This window comes from Excalfactoria chinensis, chromosome 1, assembly GCF_039878825.1.
Source record: "Excalfactoria chinensis isolate bCotChi1 chromosome 1, bCotChi1.hap2, whole genome shotgun sequence".
Classification (NCBI taxonomy): Eukaryota; Metazoa; Chordata; class Aves; order Galliformes; family Phasianidae; genus Excalfactoria; species Excalfactoria chinensis.
In genome coordinates, this window is record NC_092825.1 from 121,445,861 (window position 1) to 121,471,812 (window position 25,952).

The window sequence follows — 25,952 nt, forward strand, 5'->3', positions numbered from 1 at the left end:
AATGCTGGATATCCCTGTTATACATTTTTGCGGACTACTTTTACTCCTACCTCCCAAATATTTCCAGAATATTTCTTCACAGAATCTCGTTTAAAAGTATCTTCCTTCTTTGTAGCCAGTCCCTCCAACAGCAGCAATGATGGCAGCTGGTTAGCCTGGGGCTTCTTCATCAGGAGTGACTACCTAGTTGAGGCATGAAGTTTAGAAATATATAAACTGGATCTGTCAGTGCTTTCTGAGAAGGACAGGCATTTTCTGATTGCAGTCAGCTTTTTTTTATGGAGAACACAAAAAGGAAAAAAAATTTCCCTTTCCAAAACCCTACTGCAAACTTCCTAAGCCGCTCTAGCAAGCACATAGTGGCATTGATGGTCACACAAGTACAAAGTCATTTAAGCACAGGTCACACAAGTTATCTCAGTGCCCTAGAAAATGGCTAGGACTCATTTCTCCTTTGGTAAATGTTTTGCTTTTATTTACCCCCTTGTTTCTCTCAGTGTTGTATTGTTCCCTGCTATGTTGTGTTGCATGTTGTGATCTCATGCATTTTACAGACTGTTGCTCCCAGATAAGAACCCAGATGCTCCTTTACTGCTTAATTTGATGAGAAAAAACATTCAGTCGTACTGTGACATCTTCAAGGAATGAAGTGAATCCTTCATTTCACATATACTGGATTCTTGCTTAATTACTCCATGGTTAACAATGCGCACTTTATTTCATATTTGAATTTCTTTGACTTCACTTGTTCTTTCTTGGCTAGATTTAAAGTTCATATTCAGTATCCAACATTTTCTGTACAAAAATTTACTTCAGAACAGCCAGCATATATTATTTTTTAGGTTTTTTTTTCTGAGACTCACTCCTATTCTCAAGCTAGGGATTCTACACCCTCTGTTTTTTAATACCTTTAAATATGTGAGTATAAGACCTATGCATATGACTGAACCATTTTTTTTTCCTGCACAGGAATACTTAATAGCACTGCAGTGTCTATTTGGGGCTAGAGTGTATGTAGACTCAAGATAAAATTTAAATTATTTAAGTTATTATCACATCATGGCTGCTAATCATGAGGGGTCCTGCAGATCATGGAGAATGTAGGAAACACACCAAAGAGACCCTGTGTACATTGGTTCAACCCGTACTGGGACTATGAACTTTGGGAGAGTCTTGCCATCACCGAGTGTTACCTCTGTTGGTGCTCAACGTTGTTTAAGCTGCACTACCAAAAACACCAGGCAGAGGGCTCTTAAATGAGCACAGCAGCTCACAGGCGCAACCAAATGCAAACTAATTACCATCAATATTGCCACCACAGGGTGAAGCAGCAGGTGTAACAGGGTTTTCCTAGTCATTGACCATCCTCCAATGATCCCATCCAGGCAGGCAGTCGATTAATTTTTTAGGGTAATTTTATCACCACTGTTTTGTCAGTCCTGTTAATTCTTCAGTTGCTCAACCAAACTGATTTTCATGCAAATCCACAGAATACAGAGAAAAAATACATAGACTTTTTAAAGTATTTTAAGTAACTCTTACTTGCAAAGAAGGAGGTTTAAAGGATCCATATGCAGAAGCTCATTAATCTCTTCAAGTATCATATTGTTCCTTACAAGTGCTTTGTTCTCAGGCCATTTGTGAGTTGACAGAAGCCTATTTACATATGTAGTTCTGGGAATAAGGTCTTTAAATTGTGATTTTTTAAATGAATAGCTGTGAAGTGTTCTAGAACTGTCAGCCTTTTAAGAGGTTTCTCATTCATTGGCAGTATTGTAAATTCAGCAAAAATACAATTTACAACACTAACTTAAAATATCTATCTGTCTGTATGTATATATGGCAGCAACAGGAGAAGAAATTTCAGAGTTGGCAGTCTTAATATTACATTACAGTAGTTTATGGCTTTGGCATACCTAGAGTGCACAAAATGTGTACAAAATGTGTTTGTTTACGGTTTTATCTATGTCTATAGTGGCTATTCTAATCCAGTTATGAGAGAAGCCTGAAGGCAGAGGATGGTCAATAGAGGCATTCTTTAAACAAATAGATCTTCCATTCTTTGCTTCCTGTTTCCAGAAGGCTCTATCATGCTGCAGAAAACTACTTGTTTTCTTGAGGGTAATTTGATGCTTCATATGGTTTCTACAGCCATTCCTTACTAATATTCATACATGTGTGATGTTGGAAAACATATTCTGTAGTAAACATTTATTTGGAAAGATATATGGAATGAAGGCAGATGTGGATTTGTGATGAACTTGGAATTGCTTTGCTACAGTAATGTATCACAATGTAGAGATCCTTTCAGTACGAGGTGTGTATGTTTAATATAGAGCTAAATGAGCCTAAATGTTTTACAGGGTTTAAATAAGAAATTCTCAACCCTAGGGACCTTCTAGTTCAACACACTCTCCCTTCATGCTCATAAATATCAGTTATGGAGCTGTCCATTTCAATGAAGGCAAGGATTTGCATTTGGTAAGCTGCATTGCTGTGGACTATCATCTAAAGGAGAGTTTATACATGTAATTCAGATTTAGACTACTACCTTATACATACACCTATGTAAGGGATGTGATTTGTTAATCTGAGAAGTTATCTCAGCTGCCCTAGGGTATGAAATGTCTTTCCAAAAATGCAGTCTTCCATAATGTAGGCTATTGCACTGGTGCAGGCATAATTTTTTGTCTTCCAAAAAATAAGGTTTGTTGTTTCTTTCTAATGAAAGCAGACAGCTGTTGTTTGCCAGTGTCCCACCAGAAGAAATGGCATGAGACAAGCATCATTCTCAGGCTGAAGAAGAGATTAATTCATCTGGAGGCACATTTTGAACTTGAAAGTAAGACAAGCAAAAGATAGTAGATACCCTGGTGATATACATATGTCCAAAGTAGTAATGGTAGAGGTTATATGTAACCCTAGAGGTTATTTCAGCACCTGGAAAGAGAACTGGATGGAATTTTAGTGTTTATTACTGTGAAAAGTACACTCCAGTAGCCATGAAGTACCTCCTACAGGACTTCAGGTGCCTCTTTGAACTGAACACAGCCTCTGGGCTAAATATAGGCATCTCCATGCTCGCTACAAATGACTGCATCTTCCCTCGGGGGCAATTTCCTCTTGAGACAGGAACAGTCATGAGGAAGAACAGAGGCAACAGTGCTGCAGGAAATGTATTTTGTTATTCAAATAGAAAAGTGACTATGAATATGGGTGACATTTGGACTAAGATGCTGGCCTGAATATGTGAAGATGGTAAGCTGAAGTGATATTATTTCTTTTCTGTGCCTGTAGCTCAATATCATAGAATGTGTAATTTCTATCTCTATTTTCAGTCATCAGTTATCAACTTCTTTTCTTGGCCTGGAAGTACTTAATCACAGGTTTGAATTCCTAGTATTTGTCACCCCTGTTTCATTACAAGTACATGGAAATTATTTATACACCGTTTAAAACAAGCAATCAGTGGAAGGTCCCTGTGAACTTTTAGTACAACAACCATGTAGTAGAAAATAAACCTGGGAGCCAATTTGAGAGAGAAAAGAAAAAATGTTTGTTTCACTCCTTCACAAGGTAAGTTTTATAAACTCATTCTGTATGTAAAATAAATCATACAATTTCTGCTATGTTCAGGAACCTGGTGGTTAGCAGCCCTGGGATACTGGGCCTAGGAACAATGATCCTTTGAAGCCGTGCAAAGTACATCAACAAAACTGTTGCCAGAATGAAATAGTGACATAAAAGGGAAAAAATAACATGATTTATATTCTAGGCAAAACACATTTGAATCAGTAAAAGGTTGACTAAATAGCCTCCAAGGATAAAGAATGCCCCTGTGCAAGATTTTGCCCTGTGTTGTGATGGTTACTGTAGCCAGGTGACTGCATAACTCATAGCTTTAGTGTGCTTAGGGAAGCTTGGATAAACAGCTCATGCTTTCTTCAACCAAATTACATCAGGACAGTGAAAGCCCTACAAACTATTGCATGGAAACTTTTCCCCCACTGGGACAAATGTGCATCCAGAGGTGTGCTGTGTAACTCAACCTGGTCTGTGTTGCCCCTCCTTTCCTTATTTATTTCACTTTGAAACTGTTTGTGAAATGGGCTAGGCCTCCCATCTGACTAGTTTTTGAGAAATCACAGCTAAGTCACTCTTGCTCTTGTTCTACCTCTAGGAATTTCTCAGCACCCCTTATGATGGGCCCCTGCTGTCCTTCAGGATGCTCAGGGGTGACTTATGAAGTGAGAGAGGATAAACTGCTGTCTTGCTAACGCAAGAGAAGCCTACATGCTGAAGTCAGTGGCAGCCTCTGCCAATATGTAGCCTTCAAAAATAAAATTAAAAAAAAAAATAAAATCAGGGAAGGAAAAAGAAAAGAATGAAATATGAATAGATGTGGAAATCATTTTCTGTAAGAGATTATTCCTGTTCTGAAGGAATAGTTGTCCATAATTATCCCTTGAGGTAAGAGAGTAAATCCAAGCAGACTTGCACTCATTCCCTCTGACAGAATTCCAGGAGGAATAGTTGGCTTATAGAGGATTTTTGTTAGCTGTGTATCACATTTTGCTCATCCTGTGAAATAGCCATCAGTTTGACAACCCTATCGTCTTCTGAAATTCCTTCTTTCAAGAAAAGCTGTCAAACTGGCACCTTTAGAAAGCTCTGAACACCAACAAACTACATATTTCTCTATCAGAAGCTCCATAAAGCCTGTCACTAAAATGATTTTGATGTATTAATTTTTGGAGGAGTTAAATGGATTCTTATGCTGAGGGTACCAGTGGGAGCCAGGCAGCTGGCCAGTGTTTTCTTAGAGCAGTCCCATTGCATGCTTTCTGAAATACCTTATTTGCTAATATCTCACTACCCTTGAATGCATGACTGATCTTTGATGGGCACTTATGAGTCCTGTTTCCATACAGATTTCTACAACCATCTGACTCGTACCCACAACCTTACTTTCTTACCTACGTAAAGAGAAGCATTCCACTTGAGCTGAACATAACTGATATCTCTCCAATTTTCGACAGATCTTGAAACTCACAGTCTATTATTTTGACACAAGTAATTTGAATGTCTTATCTACTTAGCCTCTGAATTTCACTGAACATATAGAAATTCAGTATTTTTGTAACTCCTAACCTCCCAAAATTTGCGGGTGATTTAGCAATGAAACTAAGAATAGAAAGTGTTAGGAAGATGAGGGGCCCAGCAGGCAGGAGAAGGATTATATTGAATGTATTTATTTAAAGAACAAGACAACACATGAACACAATGGGAAGGCAAGGTGTTCTGTCTAGCAGATTTTGGCAAACAGAAAATGAGATCTAAGGACATCAACATAGAATAAATAATGTTATTATATTAGCAATTCACCAAGACTTTCTCTAAGTGAAAGCACTTCTGACATAATTTTGGAGAAATTAGATTATTTCATACTTATGAGAGGTACAGAGATACTCAGTAGTGATGAGATTGAAGGAATTTTGTCTGAGCAGCAGCAATCAAAAAGAATCCTATCAGAGAGAAAGTCACTGAGAAAAGGTCATCCTTACTAAAACTCCTTTCAAAAGGTGTGTATCAGAACAAGCCATGACCACTTACCCAAGATTTAAATGCATATATATGCTCTCAGGAGTACCGTATTTACAAATCGACTCTTCTATAAGTCTACTGTATTTTTGTATACACATGCATAAGTTGAATTTTGGAAAGCTATCTTCAGGTTAGACTATACAAATTAAATCCACAAAACTATATCAAATAACACCATTTGTTGATTCACTCCTTCAGGAAGAGAAACACCTCACTTGTTGTAGAACACCATATCATACAACAGTAAGATTGGAAACAGACATATTGTCAAATACTAGTCAGTTTGTCCAAATTTCTTTCCTCTCCAAATTGACACACAGCTATTTCAGTACAAACAATTTGCCAAAATCAATCTTTATTATTTAGCCACAGTAGTATTCACTTAGTTGGATTTATGCTGGTTATAGCTTGAGATGATACAAATAGTATTCAAGACTGGATTTGAAGAGCATCCTACAAACATTATAAAATCTGAATGTTGATGCTCAAAAGATTTTCAGTGCAGAAGTAACAAGCAACATTTGCTTGTGCAATTTAAGCTGTTGGAGGTCTAATGATCTCTGTTCACTCAAACCTCATCATAAAATGTCCATGTGTTGTATTGAAGAAGCTATCTTTCAAGCTTAAAGAATAAGAAAAGAACCCAGGACACACCTGTTAAGTGCTACAGCTTGACTTCAGCATGTAGTTGCTAGCAAGATCACATACAGTTTTCAGTAATTCAAGAACGTGTTTCTATATGGAGACAATGATGCAACTTTTTCAGAATCTGTCAGACCCCATGGATTAACATCTGAAATATCTGCACTCGAGCACAATCTCAAGCTCCTGTCAAATGGAATCCTTAGAGCAAAGCAAAATATCAGAAATGATGGGCAGTACCTGGAAACATCAAAAATAAGATTATAAGAAAAAAAAAAAAAATCACACATCTTTCTGTACCATAAGGCTGGAATGATGACAGCATTGCCTCATAATTCCCATTCAGCATCACAACACAGGAGTTTGTAATCGATTATGCATATTAAAAAAGAAAAAAGTTTAATCCCTAAGAAAACTACTACTATTATAATATAAAGAGCAAGTAATTCTGTCAGAAATTTCAGTATTTGTCTTAATTAGTTATTTTCTCATTGGTTCTTCAGAGTTTTTCTTTTATCAGTAATCTTCAGCGTTCACAGGATTACTATTTTTTCTCTTCCTAAAGTGTTCTACTACGCTCAGCAGAAGGCTGGAATACTTACTTAGAAACCTCAAGCATGTGACCTAGCTACAGAGTTTACTTTCATACAAGCTCTGGAAATATTTGAAAGATAGCCAGCACATCCATTAGGCAGACCATTTATTTCTTTTTAATCACTGCTAAGATTAATAAACTATTTATAAACTAGTTACTTATGACACTTAATTCTATGAAATCATGTAATCACTTTCTAGACAGAATAAGTCATAAATGGTTTGTCAGCCTTTGCTTATTACAGGTTGTCTTTTCTATTTCTCAAAGCTTTCATAATTCAAAGAACGGCGTGAGATATTCTGTATAGTATCAGCAACATGGGCTCTTCAAGAACAAGAGTGTGGTTTATACCTCTTTTTAGTGGGTGACCAATGTTGTAGAGTGGCCTCCAATTTCAGTAGAATTTTGTTTAGGAAAAAGAAACAAATGCTAAGATCTAACAGACGGTGAAAAAGCTAAAGTTTATATTTTGACTCTTAACATTTAAAAATATACATACTTTCAGAAAGCCACCATCAAGGTGTTTACTGTGAAATCCATAATGACCACAGTCATCACCTTTCAAATGGTGGGTTTGGTTATTTTATGGAATGGTTTTTAACTTAGTGGAAAGCTGTCGGATAACCTCCATGATTGATGAGAGCTTTCAGAGTGAAGCTCTGGCTTCATAATCAGATGATTGGCTTCATTATATTCACTACTGCCTTAGGACAACTTGGGGGTTGGATATCAATCATCTGGAAAACAATCACCTGTCTTGCTGGGTTTGTTCTCTTGTTCTTTGCCACCTATCGTTCAGTACTGATTTGTAAAACCCATGAACAGGGTTATAATGAGAGCCCATGAAATTTCAGCACAACCAGTGATGATGGAAAAGACTTTATTTCTTGTCTTGAGGGAAGCAGCATCTTATATTGAAAGTTGAAGTGTATTTCTCTGCAAATATACTGTTGTTTCTGGGGCACATTGCTTCTCTGTTTGAAGGAAGCAAATTGCTTTAAGCCTAGTTTTCAAAAGTGAGACTGACTCCTCTGATGATATGTCTTCATTCCAAAAGCTAAGGGAGCCCTAAGGTTTCCATAACCACTAGCTCTTTGGGGGCACTCAACTCCCATCACAAAATGCTCTTTCTTGGTATTGCAGGCTTTGCTGTGACTCAGCCTGCCAAATGGGTTGGTTTGAAGGACTAGCAATAAAAAAGCCTTACTGTAATGCCTTTAGCTTGGGATTTAAAGTCACCAAAATGCCAAAACACCCTATAAAGACGCAATGACTAACCCTGCAGATAAAAGCCAAGCACAAAAATGCATCTAATTATTGCAGTCTGCAGTTCTGGGAGTGAAAAAAAAAAAAGAACAGATGTGTAATGTACGCTAGCTAACACTGGTTAATTCAACAGAAAATATCTACTAAAATATTCTCAAAACCTACCATGTCAAAATAGTAAGTATTTTTAAAAATCCATATTCAACCCATGTGAAACATTCTGGAATATCGAGAAAGGATTGCAGTAATGCACTGCAGTGCCGTGAGCATGAAGTGAGTCAAAGCTGATAGCCTCCGTTTTATCCTCGGGGTGGACTTTTCCCTCCTCCCCTGGCAGGCTCCAGCAATCTCTTTCCAGCAGGCCTGTGCTCACAGCCCTGCTCAGCCTCTCCCTGCAGCCAGGCCTCACAGGACGGAGGGACCTCACTCGGTATCCGGTATTTGCTACTGCTTGGATGGGCAAAAAGAGAGTGGGTAGGGCTGGAGGAGCATGCAGTATTCAGCAGCAGTTGCTTTTATTCTCTCCTTCATGCCTCATGCCCAGTTCAGGGTTTTTGAGGATTTGGGGGTGAGAAGCAGGCTGTCTGCTTTCCTTGTTGCTCTTATATGAGTTGTGGTTTTGCAGTGGCATATAAGTGCATTTTGCCTAATGGTTGCTTCTGTGTAATGCACACTGCTCTGGCTGTGGGGCTCCTTTTGCAGTTCCCTTTACTGTGTTTGCATCCTCCCTTCCTGCCTCCAGTCCACTGCCTTCCTGCATTGCTGCTCTCCCTGCTTCAAATACAGTGTGCATGTGTGTCACAGCAGCAGCCCAAAGCCAGGAGGCATTCTGAGGACGCTGCCAACCATGAAGCAAAAGAAATCCCCCTCTTTTATGATGTGGGCTCTTGACATCATAGCTGCTACAGCTGAACCTGCCCACAAACATCCCATCATATGTTGGCCTCAAGTTGCTCGAGGGAGGTTTGGGTTGGATATCAGGAAATACCTCTTTACAGAAAGGGTTGTTAAGCACTGAATAGGCTCCCCGGGGAAGTGGCTGAGTCACCATCCCTGGATGTGTTTGTTTAAAAGCCATTTGGATGTGGTGCTCAGGGACAGGATTTAGTTGAGGGTTGTTAGGCTAGCATGGTTAGGTTGCAGTTGGACTTAATGATCTATAACGTCTTCTCCAAGGTGGGCAATTTTATGATTCTATGCTGCTGCCGTACAACAGATGGTAGCAGAGGGGCAGTCTAACACAGTGCTGTCTGACATGGAAATGGGGCTGAAGCAAAAGTGTGGAACTGAGTGCTGGTGCAGTTGTTTCCCTGCTTTGCCTGCTCCTAGACCATTGCCTGCTCTCCTGAGCATCCAGCTGCCTGGAAGCTGTGTAAGGAACCAAGGCAAGGCAGAAAAGCACATTGTATGTGTTGTATGTCTCTTCTAGAGCCACAATGCATGCTGCAGGTCACATTCTACATTCTAATGCACCACTGAGTATGATTAACCTGTTGGGTAGTATGTCGTTACAGAAGGCAGAAAGCAAGCAGTTATTCTCACCTGACAGTTAAGCAGCAGCATCCCTCTAATGTTTTTAAGGAGGAGGTGTTACTTTCAGCTCTGGTGTTCTGCAAGGGTGTCTGGTGTATATGAGATACAATTTACTTCAGTCAGTGAGTGCTGTGGTCATGGGGAGATATTTTTGAAGTGGAGGTTTGTCCTTTTTCTTCTCTATTGTGCATTAATAAGGATAGGCTTCAATACAGGAATATATTCAACTTGTGAAATATTCAGAGGCTGGGGGAACTGCCTGGAGCCGAGCTACAGTGAGGGAGGAAGGGCTGATTTTCTCACATTTCTGGGCTTTCATCTTGCTTTAGTCAAAGCTGGAGAAAAATGGGGTGTGACAGGGTGCCTAGAAAAAAGGTATATAAGCCTGTTTGGAATTGTTATAAATCTATTAAATAGTCAGGTCCACCTAATTCAACCACTCAATAAACCAAGCTTTCAAGTTGAATGAACGGTAAGCTAAGTCGATTAAGCTTTTGTTACTGGTTGATAAATTCAGAGAAAGAAGTGTTATGGCAGTCATTTGTAATATGCGCATGAAATATGCTCTTTCAGAAGAGAGTAACTTCTGGATAATGCTTACAGATAATTAAATTGTTTAACAGAGTGAAATATGTCCACACAGAGTTGGGCTGGTCTATTCCTGCTTCTTATGGCTCTGTTGGATTTGGCTTCATTTAGCAGAAGTATATAGACTGAATTTCTTACGAGTCCTATGACCTTCAGTGTGGGAGGTACTAGGCTGAAAAACTGATGGGCATATACTTCTGATTGTAAATGTAGTAATTAAGTTTTCAGTAGATAATGACATTTGAGAACTTTTCAGCTGAAATGAAGTAGTAACATCAGTGACTATTTTCAAGCCAATAGCAAGTAGTTTCATAATTTATTGGTTCAATTACACTTTGAGGACTCCACTGTGCCTTCCAGTCATTCTTTGTCTGGGAGACTTCTACTGAAAATAATTTAGTATCATCAGATTTCCCTTTGTTTGTGCAAAGATTAGACAATCTATAGAATGAGTATTGTAAGATTATTTTGGTGTTATATGGATCAGAAGAATTTCTGTCCCGGGGAGTTGTACTGGGATGAAAACTAAGAGTAGTCTTCCAATAAAGACAGGAAAAAAAAATGATGAAAAGAAGCTTCCTCCAGTATGGAGCCATTGTCTGAACACTTAAGATGAGAGTGTTCAAACTGGCTTTATTGGAGCTCTGTCAGGTAGCTTGTAAAAAGATGTCTTGTAGCTGCTTGGGAAGATGCTATGAACTTTATCCATAGTGTCAACAATCAGATGCTGGTTCATGGGCACACAGATGTATTAGTTGTTCTGATAAAATTTTACTGTTAAATTTCATCTGACTTTCTTTCTGTGGAATCCCATAACTGGTTTCTTTACAATACTTTATTTTCTTCCAATTTAGGTATTCACTGTCAATCATATTGCGCTTCGTTTAGGAGCATTCTAGCACAAATCACCTTGACTGCAGAAAACAGGCACATGTGTCTGTGTGCTCCAACTTCCAAATTCTGGCTCAGTCTCAGCAAAACTCATCAGCTAGAACCTTTGTTTTCTCTCCACAGATTTATGCACTAATAAATCTGTTGTCTTTGTCTTGAATAAGCTGTTGTGTTCTTTCAATATAAAACAACTCTTTGACTCTTGAATTATGGTGGTATTTTTTTTCTGCCTCCTCTCCAGTTTTTTAAACTTCATGTTGAAAATTGTCACCTTTTGGTCAGAAAAACAGTACAATTCCTCTCAATTCCTATCACAGAATCACAGAATTATAGGGGTTGGAAGGGACCTCTAGAGATCATCGAGTCCAACCCCCTGCCAAAGCAGGCTCCCTACACCACGTTGCACAGGTAGGCGTCCAGGCGGGTCTTGAATATCTCCAGAAGGAGACTCCACCACCTCCCTGGGCAGCCTGTTCCAGTGCTCCGTCACCCTCACTGTAAAGAAGTTCTTGCGCACATTCGTGCGGAACTTCCTATGCTGAAGTTTCAGCCCATTTCCCCTAGTCCTGTCCCCAATCCCCAATTTTACCTATCTTTGAGGTAAAATCGCCTCACTGTTCTCCCATGTAGAGGGATAAAAGAATTGGCTGAATTATGTTTTTCTCCTAACATCATGCTAGTGGCTGTACTCAATTTATTAACTTATTTCCAGGATCGCTGCCTACCAGGAGATGATTGCAATCCTACCTTGCACAGCCATTGCTGCCATTCTATTCAGGTGAACAAATTTGTGGCTCTTCCCTTTGTGTGTTCATTTGTACTTGTTAGAATTAAAAATATGTTGCTTGACTTGGCCCACCCTTTTTTTCCAAGCAGTCCAGGGTTCAAATGAATTGTTTTTCCCAGTGCTTTGTTTGCTCTGTCTTTGTTCCCTTCCTTACCCCCACACAGGAAATGTAACTCTGTGAGAAATGTTGTTCTTCATCAGTCTTTTTGTTATTCCTCCTTGAATGTGAATTCCACTCTGTTATAAAATAGTCTCTCCCTTTTTGCAGCTCCTTAGACAAGTAATCTAAGGTGCCAGGCTCCCATCAAGATATAATATATATAATATAATAATAGTAATAAAAATAACAATAATAATAATAGTAATAATAATAATAATAATATATAATAAAACTTTGTTAGAGGACTGTATGCTATAATATTACAGTACTGTAGCTTGTGAGGTGTCCACCAAACATGAGAGTATCACCTTATGAAATAGTTCTAAGGCAAGTACAGAAGCAAAATGTTAAGAGCTCAGTAGATTTTTAGATATCTGAGTGCATGTGACAGTGTTTTCTAACCTGTGCTTGGAAGATCACTGTTTGTCACTAAACCTATGGGTGCTCATTTAGGGTGTAACTCTGTATTACATCTTGTAAATAAAGAGTATGTAGTTTATTTTATTTTATTTTATTTATTTATCTATTTCTTTATTTATTGCAATGTTTTGCACTTTTCTGATTCATTAGACAGATGTTGTAAAATCACACATTAATACTACCTGACAAATGATTTTAGAGCCAGCTTGATGTGTTTGATGTATTGTCAAGGTTTTGTAATTTTTTAACTGAGTTATCTAGATTGATCTATGTCTGTGACATGTATTCACATTTTAAAGCAATATATTAGCCCCATATTGAATCCTCTGGCTATGTCTCCATGGCATCAGCATTTCTGGAATCAAATGGGCAGTTTTACAGGTAGAAATTGTTTTGTATTCTTTCATACTTTTCATGCTGCTTTAAGGTTTTATCAGTGTTTTGTAATGAAACATTCTCCCTCCAAATATTGTTGAAAGGTGATGCTTTCATCTCTAAGCATGGTTTTTGAGTTGTCTTTGCTGTTGCTGTTTGTTTTTATAATGTACTGTAACACTACATTACACCTCAGCATATAGACATAAAACTTTAAGCAGTGGGTTACCTGAGATGGAATTTCTTCTTGACCCTATCTAAGTCCACAAACAGGACTGCCACTGGGATCAGTAAATACCCATGAAAAAAAATACCCAGAAACAGAAAATGCTTTGATGGGGCTGCAGACATAAATAAAACAGATTTCATCATTTACTTTATTTTATATATATTTATCTATATATATACATAGATATATCAGACAGACGGGAAGAAGTACTCTTGTCCTCAGCACGGAAAGAATGCCCACGTGACTGCATTTGGGGGGCTGCTTGTTTCCAGCATTCGTTAGAGACCTTTGCGCTGACCCTCCAACTGAATGCAATAGCACTCTGAAGGGTTCGTCGTGCCAGTTCTGTAACTTTTAAAAGATGCTACACTGGCTATGAGGAAACTCTACTTAAAGTGATCAATCCAGGTACAGAGATTCAAAATTCCTATGCTGTTTCTACAGCAAGATCTTATCACAACTCTGTAAATCGCTGTTTTAACTGAGTAGTACAATGTACACTAGAACTTTGCTCTTGGGTGATTAAATTCCCTTGGTAACCATAGTTACTAATTTACAACTGGGAGTTCATTGTCTCTTCTCTTTACAGAAAATCCTGCATATTTTGCTTGCCTGTTAGAGGTGCCAGTTGCTTGTTCGTTCAAAAATATATTTGTCTACATAAGATCTTACAACACAACCACAGATCCTGGCGTGGTTCGCAGGGGAATTCTCAGCCTGTGCAAGAGACTGAGCTGCCCTCTGTCCATCAAAATTACCACGCATTGCAGTAATTATGTTGTTCAAGTTAAAAATCACTGTAGGACCAGGTCGTACTTGGAGGAATGTGTAGCTTCAAATACACTAAGAGTACTTATTTAAGAAGTCTGGTACGTATGTGTAAAAATGTAAATTCTCCTTTTGCCAGTTATTAAATGCAGTTGAGTGGTACAGGATTGTTAGCATCTTGGAATGCCAGTAGAAAGGCTACCATAACCTCTCTGACTACAGTGATGTGTCTGGTGGAAATGCAAGAAGTGAAATCAGTAAAACTCTGCCCTTCTGCTTCTCACTGAAAGCGAGACTTGGAAATGGGAGTTTTCTCACTGTTTTGATTGCCATACTGCCCATCTGCTGCCAGAGGGTTCTCACCCTTTTACCACTTTCAGAGACCTAGATTTAAACAGTTACTTTGTTGTGTTTCAGGAGGTACTTCCTAATAGCACTGACTTCATGTCTACTATGGAACAAATTTGTCTTTAGTACGGCTGTGGACTCTAAACCCAACATACTTTTGTTCCTGGCTGATGATCTTGGCATCGGAGATGTAGGATGTTATGGGAACAATACCATAAGGTAAAAAAATTTCTCAGAAAAATATATTTTAAACTACAGAATATCTATCTTGAGTAATTAAACCTAATTCATGGCATTAGAAGTTCAGTAGTGGATACATTAAAGTACCTGTTGTTTCTATGCACATAGGAATGGGGACTAAAAAAGCAATGCACAGTAAAAGGAAAGAAACATCATATTTCCATTTCTACAAATCCACCCTAACCCCTTCCCCCCCCCCCCCCCCCCCCCCCCCCCCCCAAAAAGTGTTAACTCTCTAATCACGTATTTTAGTATTAAAATTTTCTCTCATTCTCATTCATGTATTTCTTTATTCCATTGCGTGCATAGTTAAGCTTCTTTGTGCTTTTCCAGTATCCCTTTCGCTCTTCCTGCTGTGGTAGTCCACTTATCTGAGAGAGCTAGGGTCCCGTAACATTTAACTATGTAAAGTTACATGCAAGATGTTAAAGTATCAGTTCTATGTAATGTTACATCCCCCTATTATGAAATAAGCATTGTGTTTAAAAGCATGATACAGAAAATCTTGGTTCCAGTAGCTCTATGTACTCTGGGAGACTGGCTGAATGAACTCTAAAATTAAGGGTCTAATTGGTCTGGAAACAAAAAAAAATGAGCTGTGGGAGTTTCAGCATTAAAAAGTACCACTCTCCTTATATAAGTCTTTCCATTTTAGCTTTATTTTAAAACTAAAATTAACAGCAATGCCTAGGTTTCTTCCCAGTGTTGTCAAATACACTCTATGGCTGTGCCCCAAAAAGGAATTCTCCAGTGATTACAAGTCATTTTACCCACTGTATCAAGATTTGTTACTATACCAGTCCTGAAGTATATGCAGAATAACTTTTTGAAGAACTACCCTAAAATTCTCATTTTTCTTGGCAATTTGTAAAAATAAGGTTCAGGTTCCTTCACTTCTTCTAAAAATTCAAATTTTATTTTAGGACCCCAAACATTGATCGCCTGGCAAGAGAAGGAGTGAAGCTTACTCAGCACATTGCCGCAGCTCCTCTCTGCACTCCAAGCAGAGCAGCTTTTCTCACTGGCAGATACCCCATCCGATCAGGTTGGGCCCATTTTGAGTGACAGATTTCTAATGTACAGAGCTGAGGGACTATAATAGCCAATAAGAAGGAATGGAGGAAAATTCAGCTAATTCCTCACCCTGAGTTAGAAAGTTCACAGCCAGTGTCTGTAACTTTTTATAAGTAACTTGCAATCAGAAACCATTGCCTCACCAGCTGACATCAGCTTACCTTATAGAATGCAGGAGATCTTTATGATGAAAATAGATAGGCATAGAGAAATGCCAAGAGTACCATTTGTCATTTCTATAGTACATCACAGCCTGGGCTGAGCTGTTGGAATTCATTTTGATGGTGATGGTTAGATATAAGGTTGAAATGGGGCTCCCAAGAGAGAAATGTGGAAGTTCATAGCCAAGACAGTGCAGAAAGTCACAAACTGAAGTGACAGTGGAATATTAGATCCACTCACCACCTACGTGAGACGCCTTTTGGAAGACATAATAGATATTTCCCATTAGGATTTATATGGGAAATTGAGGTGCTTACATTAGGAGAGTTAAGTGGACAATCAATGTTGGTAGAGATGTATCTCCCCTAACCTTACACAGCATCCCCCTGAGATAGGGAAATGCATTTGTTATCTCTCATTTTAGATGAGGAGCAGAGAGGCCAAATTATCACATTTACTCAGAAAAACAGATAAGAGAGCCTACTATGTACTATCCCCATCAATTAATTTTTAGCTTGATGGTAAATCTAGTGCTAAGCAGCATTTGCTTCTAAAATAGCACTTGAATTCAGATGTGCTATTGTTGATGTGATGCACCTACCTTTGAGATACGCTTAAATTTACATCTGGTGAGGAACTCTGCTGGCTGCAGGTTCAACACCTGACCCGAAGGCTGTCAGGAGCATCCCAGCCTCTGCAAGCAGAGCACAAGAGGCCCTCAGGGATGACCTGAATTATTTCCATCAGGGATGGCTTCCAGCAACCGATACCGAGCACTGCAGTGGAATGCTGGGTCGGGGGGGCTCCCTGCAAATGAAACAACTTTTGCCAGACTCCTGCAGCAACAAGGTTATACCACTGGGCTGATAGGTAAGTGAAAATGTTTTAGTATAAGTTTGAAGAGTGATTTAATTACATGAATTTAGGCATTGTACTTGTCACAAATGGTTGATGAACATGAATCCTTTCCAAAAGACTGAAGGGACAAAACAACATCTTGTAATTACAAGACTGAAAATACTGTGATCTCAAGAGCTTTAAGACAATACTCATATTTGTACAGGGCATGTGAAGCAGGAAGGATTAAAAACTGACCCATTATTATTATGGGTGAGAATTTATTTTGCTTGGCTTAAGGATTTTGAATGTTTGGCCCACTGAGGGAGGTTTGTTAACTTTGTTATTTGCTCCAAATAAAACAGTCTGAGCATTTCAAAGGCATTTGAGGCAAAGGGTGAGGAAACTAAAGAGAGTAGGGAAAGAAAGGAATAAAATCTGTACCCATAAATCAGGTGATGAAGCACAGGTGCCTCACAGGTGATGCTGTGAGGTCCCAGAGAGGCATAGTACTGTGGCACTTCCCTCAGAGGAGGCCATGATGGAAAGACATGAGAGAAACACTGTCCTGGAGAACTTGCCTTCCTGTCTGTGACATTGATCAGACCTCTACAGTTTCAGTTTTCATCATTCTTTTGCTAAATACTCTAAAATGGACTGGTAAAGTATTTCTTCGCTCTTTTGTTCTGCTTTTATTACTTACTCAAGTGATGGATGCTTCTGCAATGGATCCTTTAGTATAAATGTATAGGTATAACCCTTAAAGCCAAGGAGTTCATCCTTGCCAAAGCATTGTCATCTCCATGTTATGGAAATAAATGTGGCTGTATTGAATTGAAAGATAATGAGGCAAAGTCTTCCTGGCTGAGTCTATAATTACTTGGCAAACATATAGACCAGCAAACCTCAAGGTTCTTTGATCCAGCACATTTTCTAAGCTTTTGTCTGCATGCTCTGCTTGGGAGTCTGGGCAGGGATAGAGTGAAAAGTCGTTTTACACCTTTTTCTACTCTTCATATTGAATGGGGACAATGCCTAGGAAATAATCTTTCTGAGTCTGGTGATCATAGTGTTTGTCAACACTGGCCAAGAGTTTCTTGGATATTCTAGTAAAATTGTAACATATTAAAAGAAGTTGCAAGTAAAGCAATTTAAAGTTAGGACGGAGGTATACTAAAGCAGCTGGTGATTTAGAGACCATTGTCCCCTGACCCTCATTGAAAAGCAACTGAAATCCCATCCTTAAGTAACCTTCATCTCTTCAGTAGCTGACCTGACTGTTCTGCAGATTTCTCTGTTGATTGCCTGACCACTTGGAGTTCGCACATTAGATCACAACATTTACCCATCAAGCACCTTATGTGTTTTGATTCACCAGATTCCCAAGGAAGTACTTGCAGTGCCTCTGTTCAAGTTGTCCACTTAAATGTTCTAATTTTTTTTCATGCTTTAAAACCTTCAGGAAAGTGGCATCAAGGTGTAAACTGCATATCCTCCGATGATCATTGTCACCATCCTCTAAATCATGGGTTTGACTACTTTTATGGCATGCCTTTTACACTTCTAAACAACTGTCAAGAAAACAAACCTCCAGAGCTGGATGCAGCCCTTCAAGCCAAGCTTTGGCTTTACAGTCAGATAATTGCCCTCACTGTGCTTACTCTTGCTGCTGGAAGACTGACTGGTTTGGTTTCCATCCGCTGGAAGATAATTGCCTGTTTCACTTTGGTGGGCTGCCTTTTCTTCGTTTCTTGGTACTCCAGTTATGGCTTTGTGCAGCGTTGGAACTGCATCCTGATGAGGAACCATGATATCACTGAGCAGCCAATGAGGTTAGAGAGGACTGCTTCCTTCATGCTGAAGGAGGCAGAAACATTTATCAAAAGGTAAATGATTGTCTGTAGTTTTCTTTATAAGTGAGAGGCTCTGAGCTCATGGAATAGGGTTGTTTTTTTTTACCACGCCAGCTATAGCTGTATCTTTATAACTTGGTAAAATTCATATCCAAGTTATTTTTATTTTGAAATTTAATTTTTAATTGCAACTACCCACATGGAAAGTGATAACAAATAAGATGAATTTTCACCATAAGCATCTCAGTATACACTGTAATTTTTAAATAATAAATTTGTTCTGCTACCAGCTAATTCTTACATGTTACTCTGCAAGCCTCATTTGTGCTTTTTCTCATAATCCTTGTAAAGCTTCAGATAGAAGGGGAATGGTGCACAAAATCATTTCATGTGAAAATCTCAAAACATTCAGTTCCATCTTTATGTCATTCGAACACTTGAGAAGGAAGCTGACTAACAGCATTCATTTACTACTAGCTTCAAGATCCTCCTTGGCCTATACAGCCTTTGATAAATATTTCTGTGTGCCAGATGTCTTTCTGTATGACGGGGAGAGTAATAATCTTTTTCTTAAAAGTATATTTAAATATATATACTGAAAAACTTTAATGGCCGTCTTAGAAAAGCCATGTAAATTTTAAGGTAAATATAAGGCTATTTCCAATTGCATTTAATTTAAAAAGGCATCAGAGACATGCGGCTGATTCTTAAAAGCACTACACAAGTGCTATGCCTGTTTACACATTGGAATCTGACTGAAAACTGTCTGTCTTGTCTACATTTTATGCAAGAAAGCAACAATTAACCAAGATCAACAGGGTAACATTGTGTGTGGATACAACATAGACGTATTGATTGTGTCTCTGCACTAATGAATATGAAAACTGTCAGAATATTTCAAATGCACACCAAAAATTATGCTTCTTTGTTTTTAAGAAACAGACATGGACCGTTCCTTCTCTTTGTTTCCTTTCTTCATGTTCACACACCTCTCTTCACCACAGCGAAATTTCTTGGGAAAAGCCATCACGGTTTGTATGGAGACAATGTGGAAGAAATGGACTGGATGGTGGGTAAGTATACTTGATGGTGGATTTGTTTCAGATATGTATATCTGTGTGTTTTAAAGCAGGAGAAGTAATAAAGCCGAGATATCCACAGCAATCTATGCTGTTAAAACTTTATCAGAGTATGTAGCAAAAGATCATTATCAAAATGTTATGCATGTGGATTTATCTTTCTAATTGCTTAATTGGAACCCTCTGTCTCTCTTAAATTTAAGGTGAAATTTTAGATTTGCTTGACAAAGAAGGTTTGAAAAATCAGACATTCACATACTTTGCTTCTGATCATGGAGGACACTTGGAAGCTCAGGATGGTTCTGCCCAGATAGGTGGCTGGAATGGCATTTATAAAGGTAGGAAATTAAATGTAGCTTTACATGTTGACTAGAAACAGAAACACAATGATATAACCCGGGTGAAGTTTTCAAGGCTAGAGTGAGTTACATTGTTTTCTAGATTGAAATATGGGTGACAAACAGAGGTGCTTTCATCTTAAAGTTACTTTTTCTTTCAGTAAAATCTAAGTATTATTGCACATCTCTTTGATAATGGTATTATATAGTTTGATACCTGTAAACTATTTTGGTGTTCTCAAGTGAAAGGCGCTGAATAAAATATGGCAGATCCCTTTAAAACTCCCCTTTTCCCCCTGCTAGTCCCCACTTATGTCTGTTCCTGATTTACTTGTTTCTTTTTCTCACTGTTTCCAGAAATCATTGCTGTCCACCTGTTTGATATGAAACAGAGTAAGGACACATTTTGCCATGACAAGCAGCAATAGTTTAGCCCCCTGTATGCCTCTATACTTCATGTAAATCAGTGATTGGCTTAAGACCCAAATGACTTCGGTGATGCACAAAGACCTCTCTCACTGCTGCTTGCTTTTTGTGCAGTGAATTATGATTCAGCCTCCTGGGCAGCGTAGCAGATTTTTAAAGCCACAAGATACCTTGCTACATACTCAGGGGTAGTGAGGCCCTGCAGAGGGATGTGGACAGGCTGGAGAGCTGGGCTGAAGCCAATGGGATGAGGTTCAACAAGACCAAATGCCAGGTGCTGCACTTTTGCCACAGCAGCCCCAGGCAGCGCAACAGGCTTGGGGCAGAGTGGCTGGAAGACTGCATAGAGGAACTGGACCTAGTGGTATTGACTGATACTCAACTGAACATGAGCCAGAAGTGTGCCCTGGTGGCCAAGAAGGCCAATGGCCTCCTGGCTTGCATCAGAAACAGTGTTGCCAGCAGGAACAGGGAAGTGATTGTCCCCCTGTACTCAGCACTGGTGAGGCTGCACCTTGAGTACTGTGCCCAGTTTTGGGCCCCTCACTGCAAAAAAGACATTGAGGCCCTGGAGCATGTTCAAAAAAGGACAACGAAGCTGGTGAGGGGTCTGGAGCACAGGCTTTATGAGGAGAAGCTGAAGGAGCTGGGATTGTTCAGTCTGGAGAAGAGGAGGCTCAGAGGAGACCTTATTGCTCTCTATAACTACCTGAAGGGAGGTTGTAGTGAGCTGGGGCTTGACCTCTTCTCTCATGTAACTGGTGATAGGACTAGAGGGGAGGTTCAGGCTGGACGTTAGGAAATGCTATTTCTCTGAAAGAGTGTTCAGGCAGTGGAATGGGTTGCCCACGGGGGTGGTGGAGTCACTGACCCTGGAGGTGTTCAAGGAATGTTTGTATGTTGTGTTGAGGGACATGGTTTAGTGAGAACTATTGGTGATGGGTGGATGGTTGGACTGGATGATCCTGTAGGTCTTTTCCAACCTTGCTGATTCTGTGACTCTGTGATTCTATGATACGCATTCACTGCATTTTCTCCCATCTGCCCCGGCAGCACTGAATCATTAAACCATCTCCTCCTGTGTCCTGCCATGAACATGTGTTTGAACAGGACTCCAGCTTTAGGCTCTGTTACCACCAGTGAGCCTCCCATTTCTTGCCCAAGTTTTTTATTTTCCTAAAACAAGTTTCTTCCAATTACAAACCTTGTTACTGCAGGGCACAGCAGAGGTCAAAGACATGGAATTTTGGCTCCCATATGGAATGTTTTGATGCTGAGCAATGGTTGCCGGCTCTTAGGAAAGGTCTTATTTATAGTATGCTTGTTCTCCATCTCATTTCTTATTTCCTCTCTAGTACCAAGGTGCTGTATTATGTTAGTTTATGTTAGTAGCAAGCTGGGAAAAGGTGTTTTGCTGTCATTTTAAGTAACATTTATATGATTTGATTTCATAGTTCAGATTTTTTGCTTCTGGGTTCAGAGATGTTGCATTAGGAAAGTCAGATACAAATCTCAATTTGAAAAATACAAAAGGTGCTGAGGGCATCTGGAAATATTTCTGTGTTAAGAATATGTCTTTCTTTCCAATACTTTAAGGGAGCACATAAACAGGAGGGAGTAGATCCGTTTACAAGGATGAATAGTGATAGGACAAGGGGGAATGGTTTTAAACTGAGACAGGGGAGATTTAGATTAGATGTTAGGAGGAAGTTTTTCACACGGAGGGTGGTGATGCACTGGAACAGGTTGCCCAAGGAGGTTGTGGATGCCCCATCCCTGGAGGCATTCAAGGCCAGGCTGGATGTGGCTCTGGGCAGCCTGGTCTGGTGGTTGGTGACCATACACATAGCAGTGGGGTTGAAGCCAGATCATCACTGTGGTCCTTTCCAACCCAGGCCATTCTATGATTCTATGATTCTGAAGGGAATCCATAGCTACAAAGATAAGAAATATTTTTTATGGCTGTTTGTTAAGGTAAGATAATAATTCTTAAGTTTTGAGTAGATTTAAACAGAATATCAACTATTTCTTTAGTCTTGTGTCTGATGCCTCTGTGAATACTTCCCTATGAGTTTGCCTCTAAACTGCTTTATGTTGTTTAATGTACTTGCAGGTGGAAAAGGCATGGGAGACTGGGAAGGCGGGATCCGTGTGCCAGGAGTATTCAGGTGGCCAGGAGTGTTACCTGCAGGCACAGTTATCAACGAACCTACGAGTCTGATGGATATTTTTCCCACAGTTATTCATCTGGCTGGAGGAATATTGCCACAGGACAGGTATGGGGATATTTTCAGTAGGAGAAAGTGAACAGAGAGCTATCAACTAAATAGCTTTGGTGTATTTTTTTTTTTTTAATCATCCAAGGAGATCTCCCATCTATACTGTAGTCTCAAGCCCAGTCCAAGATTTTAAGCTCAGAAGCAATCTCCCTTCCCTTCCCCTTCCCCATACACACCTGAATATGCCCACAGGTATGCATGTGGCCACAGGATTTGTTCATTTCTAAACAAAGTTCAGCATCACTCAGGAAAGAACTGATGGCTGAGGTTGTTTTGGTATTAAATTATCAGAGCTGTGGACACACACAGATTCCTCATAACAACATTAAATCCCTACTTGTCCAAAAGATTCCTACAAACTCCTTTGAAATTTGCTATATATAAACAATTATGAGATCAGTATCAATTTGTCTGAATAAAGACTATTATTCCAGTAGACCAGACCCTAAATGTTGTGTATGTATTACTAACTGGAATGAGTTTACCCAGCTATTTTGAAAATAACAAATTAACACAATAAATTTAAATAAATAAATAAATAAATAAATAAATAAATAAATAAATCTAAAGGATTTAAAATGTAGACCTGACAGTCTGCTGGCTGTGATAATATACAGTTCACTCTGTCAGGTTTGTCCTCTCCTGAATACGCATTACATTAGGGTAATCGATGGACGAAACTTGATGCCTTTACTCCAAGGAAGAACTCAGAAGTCAGAGCATAAGTTCCTTTTTCACTACTGTGGATCCTACTTGCATGCAGTGAGGTGGCACCAAAAGGACAGTAAGTGTAAACATTCCATGTTAACTACGGTATATAAGATTTCTTCTCTTGATGTCTTTCTTACTTTATGACAGGTTTCTTGCATGATGAGATTTATCTGTATTGATCTCTGAGATTCTTGAAATTGTTCTGCTTGATATATCAGTGATTTTTGCTAGCTAGAGTGGGCTTACAGTTTAAAAATACTTGTAAGTAAGAAAGGAGATGCGTTATAGCAAATGGGATGGAAATAGAAGCTGGCTGCCTACAATTACACTTGAAGACTAATATTGTCTTCATATTTTTACTGTTTTCTATCTTCAAACTCAGTGCTTGGTGCAGATAATCTTATCTGTGGTGATGGGAAAGCCAGGGTGTGCAACAAGAGGTCTCCTTAGTAAGCAACCACTGTTTGAAGACAATTCACCTCTTTCTCTGATGTCTTGTAGTTGTGCCATCAGATTTCTTTCCTAACAGGTGGAGCTGTCTGGAAGGCTCATTATGTGACCCCAGTCTTTCATCCAGCTGGAGCTGGGGCTTGTTATGGAAAAGGCATTTGCCCATGTTTTGGGGAAGGCGTGACCCATCATGACCCTCCGCTGCTGTATGACCTCTCACGAGACCCTTCTGAGTCCCAGCCTCTGTCAGCTGACACTGAGCCCCTTTTTGACACTGTAATAGAGCAGATTGAGAGAGCCATTGAAGAGCACCGCAGGACACTGACTGCTGTCCCACAGCAGCTCTCCTTGTACAACATTATCTGGAAGCCGTGGCTGCAACCCTGCTGTGGGACATTCCCGTTCTGTTGGTGTGATAAAGAAGGTGACAGCACACAGAGTTTGTGAGATGGATGACTGCTAACGTGTCCCGTGGCTCTGAGTCCTTTGCTGACCAAGCTTTCAGAAAATAATCATGTCCTTTGTCTTGCAAGCCAAGTGAATGAAAATAAAGTAATTTTGAGTGAAGATTTACCCCTTTATTCTTCACCACTAAACAAAGGTTTAAGGAAATCCTGTCCGGTGTGGTAAAGGACTTGAGTGGAGACATTTTTTTACAGATTTAGATCTAAGAGACAGCTGAAGAAGAGTATGCCTAAACTCTAGTTTATGCCTGCTCAAGCAGGACAATTTGGAGAACTCTGAAGAGACCCTAGTATATATCATGCTGTCTTAGATAAATCTTGGTATGTTTGCAATTGTGTGCCTGTGGTCTATGATTCATGGGCATTCTCTACCCAACATAGTAGTTTGTCATTATTGGTTTCTGCATTTTTCTGTCATCCGTGCAAAAGTATCACTGAGATGTTGAATGACTGATTTTGTCAGGGATAGTTCTCAGGCAGCTTTACTGCATTGACAGTAATACATACCAGATGAAGCTGGAAATGTTGAAGAGCAGTATAACTCTGCAGTAGTGACAAAGAAGAGGGAAGCAATTTGCTCTTCAGTAGGAGGTCCTGGTGCATATTATGTTGGCACACAGCAGTTTTATTGTATAAAAGATGCCAATAAGAATGTTTTGGATAAATAGCATGCACTGTTTCAAAGTCAGTTAGAAAAATGTGGTTCGTTTGAGGCTCATAGAAATTGATGTTTAAAATATTTGGCAGTCATATATTAACAAACCGTAGCTCCTAAAAAGGGATCATGCCAGTACTAGTTTAAAAGAAAACAAGAACCAACCAATGAACAAAAAACCTAGCAGTATGACCCTAGCTAGGCTTTCTATGGAGGCACATGACTTTACTGAATCTGGCAGTGAAATTGCAGAGACTTTAATGCTTTAAACTGTATTACTGACTGTTCTTCACAGGATGTAGATGAAGTCAAGTTTTATTATAAGCACACTGCTAAAACTCTGTAGAAAAATTGGGTTTTGAAGTGAGTTAGCAAAAAGTGATTGTTCATAGGTTTTTTTCAGATATTTTTTCTTTTTTTTCCCCCACAGCTGCCCCTGAAAACACTTCACTTGCTCAGCCAATCTGCATCAGTTTTGTTATCTCAGTGTTTTTTCATAAGCATTACATAGAGATGATACAAATTTCTGTTTGTGTTATTTCAGTATTATTTCATTTCAGTTCCTTTACTACTGCAGAAGACTTGTCAGGGTTATAAGGGGAGGTATGAATGCCTGCACTTCCTTTTAGTACCCAGACTTGAGAAAAACAGTGGCAGTATAAAGCACCCAGTGACTCAAAATAAAGTTTTTGATGGCAGAGAATTTGCAGTCATTTGCAGAGCATAAAACATCTCCCTGTGCTTTGGTGCTGTGAAAAAACTGCAGAAACTGAAAAGGAGGAAATAATGCAGGGCTCAAAATGCTTGGAAACGTAACATTCATTCTGCTTCATTGTTATAAAGCTTTTTTCTTTTACCTTACAAAATATCTTGGTTCAAAGCTCTGTTCTATTGAAGGCAATATATAATCACAGCTGTTACCTCCGCAATGGGTCACTAACTTAGTGTTGAGTAACAGGATGTAAGGGCTGTAAAAGCAGAATGCCCCTCCATTTCCAGACATAGATTTGTAATGAGAAGAAAATTCAAAGTTTATTTTTTCTTTTTTATTTATTTATTTTTATTTTTTTTTATTTTAAGACAAATCAGCAGAATCATGGGCAGATCTTCAGTAGTCATCTCATGGTAAGAACAATGAAAACAACCTACAAAAGCTGAAAGAAAAATGTAGTCATAAT

General features: G+C 39.2%; 1 protein-coding gene across 2 annotated transcripts; it reads left to right on the forward strand.

Moving 5' to 3' along the window:
- The first annotated feature begins 8,473 nt into the window (after positions 1 to 8,473).
- LOC140254738 (arylsulfatase D-like) lies at positions 8,474 to 24,434 on the forward strand. Of its 2 annotated transcripts, none has more exons than XM_072341709.1 (11): positions 8,474 to 8,544; positions 11,832 to 11,897; positions 14,276 to 14,425; positions 15,370 to 15,491; positions 16,430 to 16,552; positions 17,982 to 18,405; positions 19,309 to 19,445; positions 19,655 to 19,789; positions 22,329 to 22,491; positions 23,157 to 23,278; positions 23,735 to 24,434. In XM_072341709.1, exons 2-11 carry the CDS (start codon positions 11,851 to 11,853, stop codon positions 24,100 to 24,102), a joined length of 1,791 nt encoding a protein of 596 aa, XP_072197810.1. In that variant the 5' UTR covers positions 8,474 to 8,544; positions 11,832 to 11,850; the 3' UTR covers positions 24,103 to 24,434. The 2 variants fall into 2 exon arrangements, with proteins under 2 accessions (XP_072197810.1, XP_072197819.1); XM_072341718.1 differs by having other exon boundaries at positions 8,489 to 8,537.
- Positions 24,435 to 25,952: the final 1,518 nt, after the last annotated feature.